Raw genomic sequence first — 8,769 nt, 5'->3', positions numbered from 1 at the left:
CTTCCCTTTAACTTCCCCCCCTCCTCACCCCACTGCAGGAGGGAGAACAGATAGGATATCTGCTAACAGAATTTTTATCAGTGGGGAGACCTGGAGTTTTCATCTGAGATAGACAATAGAAAGATGTGCCTTGTCCACACACTAGAATGCCTGATACTGGCATGGGCCACAAAACAGTATGAGCATTAGAGAAAGAGCACCTGGATGGACATGAATTACATGACCTTCAACACTTAACATCTTTGCACTCAGCTTCCTGCTGTCTTGCAGTGAACAGGAGGAGTATAGCCTATCACCAGGGTACGACCTTTAACAAGCCAACGCACATACACCAATCTCAAAGCTCTGCCTCACATGAAATCAGGCTCAGAGCAACTCCCAGCTTGTACCAAATCACATCATCAGTAGATGCTGGGTGCAGGCTGAGCTGGCATCTCACTTCTTCACGGCACCAACCCCTCTGGAGCTCAGCTTTTGTTGGAAGCATGACTTCCTGTCCACAGGCAAGCAGGACTACAGCTGTCCTTGTGTGTGGCACTGCCTATAGTGGGGGTGGGAAGACAGAAGGATAGAAGAGACATCAGCTCATCCCAGAGCTACAGAAGGCTGAAGAGGTTGGTGGATCCCAGAAATGCAGGAGAGCTCTCCTGTGCAGCCAAAAGCTCCCTCAGGCTTTAAAGGTGAAGTGCTATGAAACTTGTTTTTCGAGCATCAGGAGAAGATCACAGATGGTTTTGACATCACCTCATAGCAGAGCTGTTACTCTCCTCAGTACTTCTGAGTACTTCTGAAGCAACAGCACAGGGTGGGTCCTCTCTGGAAGGCAGAAAGACCTGAGTGGGCTGATAGCCCACCCTCCTGCCGCCCAGAGCCAGAGCTTCTCCAGGCACATCGCTACCAATGGCTGGCTGATCAGCAGCTCATCTTTCCAAGTACCAGATCCACTCCCTCCCCCATGCACAGGGCCAGCCACCTGCACTTCCAGTCGATCCAACCCACAGGCTCTGCTCTCCTACACTATTTTAAATCCAAGGAACCAAGCTGCCATCAGCAGAGTTGCTGCTGGTCGTGAGAGAACAGACAGACCTGAATCTTTGGCCAGACTCCATGTAATAGCAGTTTTAGTCCATCCACTCTTCCCCTGGAGCTGAAGGACTTCCAGTATGAGAGTTGAAATTGGGTCTGCTGGTTAAATAATAATAGCTATGGCTCTTCCTACAAAAGGATAAGAAGGAAATATCCATGTCCTGCTAGAGACATCTGCTCACTCTGCCATGAATAGCCTCCTGCATGAGATCTATTGCTTGCACCACAGCAAGCTGGAGGAAGCAGCAGCACCGTCTGCTCCCTCTTTCCTGGCAGGAATATAGAAGACATATTTGCTCATGAGAGCTCAAAACAGTGAAGCTCTAAGCAGCCTACCAGCATGTCCCCTTCTTCATTACAGCAACTCAGAGCACTGGAAAATGTGACCTGAGTAATTAGCATCGACATATTTGTTTAAATACATTTTATTTCTTTAATTATAGGGACCCAAAACATCCAGTACTGCCAAAGAGAACAGGCCTTTATAACAGGGGGTGTTGGCCAAGACCAGCCTCAAGGCAATTGCACTCTACTCAGAGGACACTTCAGGCTTTTATTCAAAGCCTAGAGCCAGAAGGGACCACCAGCAGCAATCTGATTCCTCATCCATCACTGCCTCCCAGATTTCCAGGCTCAGTAACTTGGGTTTGGCTTAAAGTCTCTACCAGTAAGGAGCCCAGTCATGATAACTGATTTTTAGGTGGAGGACCTTCCACCCCCACACAGTTAAATTACATCTCATTTCTCACCCGAGTTTGTGTGACTATGTCTCCCAGCCATCCTCTAGATGACTTTCAGGAGATTTGGCTGGGAGACTGGGCAGAACTGGGAATCTCTGTCTGAGAGGAGGTAACTGATACTTCAGCAGCGTTGAGTGCTGACAGAGCCTACTGCTCTGCTGCAGCCATGCAGAGACAGGGAACTTGCAGTGCTCACATGGATAATGAAGCTGTATAAAATCACCTTGCACACCCAGTGCATAACTAGAAGAAAGGAAGTCCTATACAAGCTCTAAAAAGCTAAAACTAAAAAGGCAGGGGGGAAAAAAAGGGGGACAGAAAGAGATAAGCAGATGGAAGAATCCAACTTTTCTGTCCTCAGTTAACGCCACTTCTGTTGGAGCTGATCAGAGGGGTTCACAGGAGCACCCCACAACCCTCCTGTTCCCTACACTCAGCTCTCTGCTTGGAGAGCTAAAATCCAAGGTGGTCATTGCAGGAGGTGTGGTTGCCAGCCCAGGAAGGCTCCCTGCTCTGTGAGAGGAGCTCACCCCATCCCAGCCCAATTGCACTCAATCAAAGGCTCATTTCACAATCCTCATGGAAATCAGTGAACGAAGCAGGACAGAAAGCTGGGATAAATCACTCGTGTTCCTCAGCCCTGCAATCCCTTGGGCATGACAGTGGCCTCTGAGTGAGGGGCAATGTTCTGTTTTTAGCTTTGGGGAGTTAAGAGCAGTGACAGCCTTAAATCACAATCTGAATACTTTCTGTGCCTGTTTACCAGTTTCCTGTTTTCTTGTTACCAAGGTGATGATCTTACGCTGAGGGTTATTGGAAAGCCAGAAAATCAAGGATTGCAATTCAATTTTCTTACCTCTCCCACAAAAAATAATTCAGCCTTTGAAGTGCTGGAAGATGTTGAGGGGCCATTACTTGTCTCTGGGGTGCTCCAAAGGGGCAGAGCAGGCAGTTTGCCCAGAGGATAATGTGAAATCCAGCACAAGGAACCAGCACACACCAATTTGTTTTTCAATCTGTTTTGTTGCAGTTCAGAGCATCAGTGCAGACTGATAACAGAGGAAAATAAGCAACACTTTCACTAAATTCAGCGCTCCACAGTCTCTAAAGGCAGCAGAAAACACCACTCAAACCCCACACATTTTGGCTGTCTGTCTGCACTGATGTTCTGAATAAAAATACAATAGATTGAAAAACAAACAGCTCTGCTACAATTCCTAATGGCAAGTTTTCTTCAAACCAAGAGCTGCCCCAAATAGCAAGCAAAATCATGCAGTGGAAAACCTGCACGAACCCAAAGAAACTGCCAAAGTTTGGTCCAGTCACTGCTCAGCCACGGATCACTGTGCCCAAGAACACCAAAATGCTAATTATATTTTGCAGATTTCCTTAAGAGCCTTAAAAAAGAAAAGCTGAGTGTCTGAACTGCTTTTTGTCAGGTAGGCTTACATCACAGAGGCTGGTGTGTTGCAATTTCTTAGTAACTTGTTAAAAAAAAAGAAAAAAAAAAAACAACCCACAAACCAACAAACAAAAAAACCCTACAATATTTTGACCAGGTTTTGTGACCCATTTTGCATCAGCAAAAGTACAGGAGCCTTTTGTTCCCATAGCCAAGGGCAGACATGGCTCTACACAACCCTAAGGTACCCTGATGCAAAGAACTTTAAAATGACACTTCTCTGCCATGGTCACCCCAAAACGGGTCTGATTCCCTCAGACGTCTTAAAAAGTACACAGAATTACTGGGAGTTGAGTCTGTCAAGACATCTGGACTTCCACCACTGTCACCTCCTGCATCAGGCTGTCAGAGAGGCACCTCCTCAGCCCCAAAACTCCATTAAGAAAAAAGGACTTTTAACAGCTCTTCAAATATGAATGCAGCTGCCCTAAAACAGCAGAGGAAGATGCAGCATTGTGAAAGCCAAGTAGAGTTTGCCCCAGAAAGCCAATATGCTTCCTCCATCTCCTGGAAGAATTTTGTAACTGCTGAGTTGCTTTTTGAGGGACAACAGCGACATTTTTGGCACCTTCTTTAAGTGGTATGTCTGGGCAGTTAAAATATACTGGAGAGAGGAAACAAGAATGAGTATGGCATGGAGGCTGGGAAAGGACTTCTGTTCTGGTTCATACTCCAAGAGGCTGTTCCTGCACCATCAGGGTGTCAACCCAAATTCCTCCTCAAATACAAGATACTTGGGCATATCTTAACCAAAACCCTGCAGAACTCTGTTGCTTTATGTCATGTCTGGTGCATAAATCAGGTGTGTCAGCCTTCCTGACCAGCACAGGAGAGCAAAATGCCCCCGGAGCCTCACCTCACTGCAGCTTGTCCCTCTGCAGGAAGGAGGTCCCTGACCAGGACCCACCACAGCTCACCTGGCCTGGGGACAGGGACAGCCCCGAGGCGCTCTTCGCCCTGCTGCCCTGCAGCAGATCAGCTGAGCTGGAGATCACAAAGGAAACCAAATGAGCTTGCTCATTTTCTGGTGTAGTGGAAAAAAAAAAAAAAAAAAAAAAAAAAAACCAACCAAAAAAAGTTTATTTTTCTCTTGCTGGGTCAGTCTTGATGGATCATCTCAAAGAACAGATGTGATTAGTGGTCCAAAGCAAGGAGAGGAATGTCCTGTGACCAAAGCACAAGATAAACCCCTTCCATGCCTATCTTTAAAAAACTTCCTGGAGGGTCACAGCTGCCCAAGCAGGAGCACAGCCCTAACGCACAGCTAATGTAACACCTTTGGAGGGTCAATGGAACCCAGCAGACAGGCTTAGGCTTGCTGGTAGGCACAACATTTCAGAGGAAACATCTTTTATGTATAGGTTACAAAAGGAAAGCTCCCTGCCCCAAGGCAGCGATGGCAGAGGGAACACGAGGAATGTTTGAAATGAGAGAGACTGCGTATTTTGGACACCCGAGGAGCACCTAGAAGGCTGACTTCGATTTAACATAGGTGGGGGTCCCCGCTCCCGGCCAGGCTGAAGGCAGAGGCATCCTTCAGCCCCACTCAACCTCCTCATCCGCCTGAGAGGCTTCGTAGGGGCTGTTCCCTCCGTGTGGGTGAGGGAAGCACCCACCGGTCCCGGCTCCGGGTGAAGCGCCCCATCCCCGGCGCGGGTCTGGCACCGAGGCGGGGTACTGAGGGGCGGCTGGACCCGGGACAGCCGGACGGGGTAACGGGGGAGCCAAGCCGCGACCTCCAGGTACCAAGCGGCCGGCCCCGCCGTGGTTTGCCTTTATTGGGGCGGCGGGCACGGCGGGTACACCGACAGCGGGAACAATAAAGCTTCAAGAGCAGCGCCGCCCGCTCCCCCTCACGGCGCCGCCATCTTGGGGCCGCGGCGGCGCCTCTCGCCGCCTCCCCTCTGCCGCCTTCCGCTGTAACTGTGTGTCTCCGGGCTGAAGTTTCTCATCTTTTGTAAAATTAACTGATGTCGTCAGATAACTTCTACAGTAGGAGCTGCTTAATGAAGGAAAAAATTCTGTGTTTCAAGCATTGAGCAAGGGCACGTCACCGAAATAAATATGTATTAAGTAGGCGGAGGATATGTGTTAAATAGGCAGGTTTGTGTGACTCTTACTGCACATAAGATACAGCTTTTTACTCCTTGGTGTGCTTGATTTGTGGAAAGCTCCAGCTTATACTAGGCGCAGGTTAAACGATGTCTCCTTTCGGAACTTTTGTGGCTGTGTTTTGGGAGTTTCTAACACCGGTAATACCGGCACCTTGTCCCCGGGCAGCCCTGAGGGACCGGCCGGCCATGGCGGCTGCTCCCGCCTCGGTCACAATTCCCGCCTCGGTCACAATTCCCGCCTCGGTCACAATACCCGCCTCGGTCACAATTCCCACGTCGGTCACAGTTCCAGCCTTGGCCACGCTTTCCGCCTCGGTCACAATTCCCGCCTCGGTCACAATTCCCGCCTCGGTCACAATTCCCACGTCGGTCACAATTCCCACGTCGGTCACAATTCCCGCCTTGGCCACACTTTCCGCCTCGGTCACAATTCCCGCCTCAGTTGCAATTCCCGCCTCAGCCACAATTCCTGCCTCGGTCACAATTCCCACCTCGGTCACAATTCCCACGTCGGTCACAATTCCCGCCTCGGTCACAATTCCTGCCTCGGTCACACTTCCCACCTCGTGCCCGCACGACTGCCACCATCAGACTTTGGAAGAGGCTGCCCAAGGAGGCAATGGAGACACTGTTTCTGGAGGTCTTTAAGGAAACACCAGACATCGTGCTTAGTGCCACGGTCTAGTTGACAAGGTGGTGTTGGGTCACAGGTTGGGCTCGGTTTCAGAGGCCTTTTAGAACCCGACTGGTTCTGTGATTCTGTATAAAACATCACCTTGCTGGGCCCGTTCCCTGAGGGAGGTGGTGGTGGCCGGGCGCAGGCTGTGACAAGCACAGCCAGCCATGAGGGGCATGTGGGGCTGAGGCAGCAGGAGACTTGTCCTCCTCAGTGTCGCCTGCCCTTGGCCTGGGCCAAGGGAATGTTTGGGCAGTGCTGGACCTTCCAGCCCACGCTCTGGGTGTACTTTGGGCAGTGAGACATGGGGCAGGTGGACACGGCCCTGGCTGTGGGTCCTGATCACCTGCTTGGCTGGTTTCCAGCCACTGGATCCCCTGCACGCTGCAGGCACAGCTCCCTGCGCCCTCCTGGCAGCATCTCACTGTTGCCTTGATTCTTTAGCCTTCTGATGATTGTTTCTAGCTCTGCTGGAGCTTTCCCACCCATGTAACATAAACAAAGAAGATTGTTTCCATTCCAGTCTGTGATGGACTACTGGATTGACCGCTGGGGTCAGAGAGGTGTTCCTCTCATCTCCCAGTCCTTGATCAAATCCCAAATATTATTTCAACCCCAAATCTGTAAATAACAAACTGCCCTTCTTTCTCTGCTCACCTCTCAACCTGAGTGTGGTTCTTTTGTGTCCCTAACAGCTATACCTCACCATGGTGTGCTGGGGAGGACACCTGGGCCACCAGGTCTAGAATTGGGGTGCTGGAGGGTGTGTGTGTGTGTCACACATCCTGGGGTGTGTGGCTGCCCCTAGGAAATGGAAATAGCTGAGAAGCACCCTAATGTTGAATGGCACCATGCCTACCCGTGTTTTCTGCATGTCACCCATATGTCAGTCTGTGTGCAACAGGATGCAGGGTGGGATCAGGCTGTTCTCACAGCCCATGTGCTGGCATCCTGCTCTCAGGACGGAGTCACAAGACCCTGATCTGTGTTTCTGTCATAGCAGGGGTGCACCTTGTTCCTTCCCAAGACCCCAGTCTGTATTTCTGCCATAGTAAGAGTGCTCGTTGTTCCTCCTCAAGACCCCGATCTGTATTTCTGCCACAGCAGAAGGTACTCCTTGTTCCTCCCTAAGACCCCTGTCTGTATATCTGCCACTGCAGGAGAGCTCCTTGTTCCTCCCGGAGACCTCGCTGTCTTTCTGTTCCCTGTCCTTCTGTCGGTAACCTGACCCAGCCTGTGGCTCACAAGGGCCTCCGGTGGCACTTTTTTCCAGCAGCTCTGAGAGCTTCCAGATGGCCCCAGTGAGTGGGACTGGTCCTGCCACCAGCAGCCAGTGCAGCAAAGGCCACAGAGTGTCCTCACTGTCCTCACTAAGCCACAGCTGTGTGAGGACCGTGCCCTGGCTGGCTCAGAGAGACCCTCTCCCATGTGCTAAAGTTGAGCAGGCATTCTCTGCTCTCTGTATGGTTGCACACCTGAAAGCTGCTGGTCCCTCTGTGCTTGGCTCTAACAGCGCTGGGGAAGGTATGTCTGACTCGTGTCATTGGAGAAGCAGAAAGATTTTGATTGAAATTTATATGAAAAATAAAAAATGGTATCCTGCCAGGCAGTACATGGAGTAGCAGGGTAGTTTTCGTTCACATTCCCAGGCCTGGAAAGGCCATCCATCCATTGATAGATTGCAGAGGAGAGTTAATGAACTGACTCGGCCCATTTGCATGAACAAGTGCTAATTGCAGGATAAGTGTGCAGAGGTGTGGAGAGTGATTTCCTGGGCTGTGTGAGACCTGGTGATCAGCAGCAGGCAGTAGGGCCTGGGACTGTGGGTCCTGGCGACTGCCAAGCCCTGTCCTCAGGGAAGAAGATGAAATTCTGGGGCTGGCATGTGGTCAAGCAGATCAGCTTGCAGACAAATGGGTATTAATTAGAAACCCACAATTTCATAATGAGACCTGTTCTGCTCTGGGGCCTCTGTGCTCTGCCAGGGAAATGCCTCTTGGTTGGCCATGAGTGGCATGGCAGCTATTCTGCCATTACAATAGAAATGGAATCCCAGCAGCAGGTTTCAAGGTCACTTTTGGTAATGCAACAAAAGCAGGACAGGCGTTTTTTTTCTTATGGACGTGTGGAGAGAGGTTTGTGGGGACCAGCTCAGACTGTAGTCCTTTGCCAGTCTCCTACACTGAGTTGTCTTTGCTACAGCTGTCAATCACCGCTCCACCAGTTTTCTCCTGAGTGCTGCTCCTATTTTATGTGTTGAAGGGATCATTGTGAGAGATCTGGACCCAGATCTGGTTATTTTTATGCCCAGGCTGGTGATCAAAGCAAGGTGATACTGAGAGATCACCAGTGGCTCTTGCTCTATGGCTGCTGACAGCAGCTGAGCTGGAGATGACACCCCAGCTTTGAGAATGACCTTCTCCAGGCTGCTGGGGCAGAGGCTGGCATTTGCCAAGGAGTACTGATGAGGTGAAGGGCAGTGGTTGCTACACCAGAAGCAGCATCCCCATCACTGTCAGATCTACACTTGCTGCAGAGCCATCTTGTGCTGTCTGAGGCATGCTGAGCCACAGCAGAGCAAGGGCTGTGTGTCGCACTAGGTACTTTCCCTGCAGAAGCAAAATTTTTCCTGCAAGGCCATCGTTGATGGCAGAGAAGAGTCATGATGTCTCTGATACCTTGAGAATTGTT

General features: G+C 50.4%; 1 protein-coding gene across 1 annotated transcript; it reads right to left on the bottom strand.

The window, feature by feature from the left end:
• Positions 1 to 5,482: 5,482 nt before the first annotated feature.
• Positions 5,483 to 6,952, bottom strand: LOC136370904 (paraneoplastic antigen Ma6E-like). Its single transcript, XM_066334593.1, has 2 exons — positions 6,938 to 6,952; positions 5,483 to 5,980 (listed from the first exon to the last, which is right to left on the bottom strand). Exons 1-2 carry the CDS (start codon positions 6,950 to 6,952, stop codon positions 5,483 to 5,485), a joined length of 513 nt encoding a protein of 170 aa, XP_066190690.1.
• Positions 6,953 to 8,769: the final 1,817 nt, after the last annotated feature.

Source organism: Sylvia atricapilla, chromosome 22 (assembly GCF_009819655.1).
Source record: "Sylvia atricapilla isolate bSylAtr1 chromosome 22, bSylAtr1.pri, whole genome shotgun sequence".
Classification (NCBI taxonomy): Eukaryota; Metazoa; Chordata; class Aves; order Passeriformes; family Sylviidae; genus Sylvia; species Sylvia atricapilla.
The sequence above is the reverse complement of the archived record's forward strand: the minus strand, read 5'-3'. Positions and strand labels throughout refer to the sequence as shown.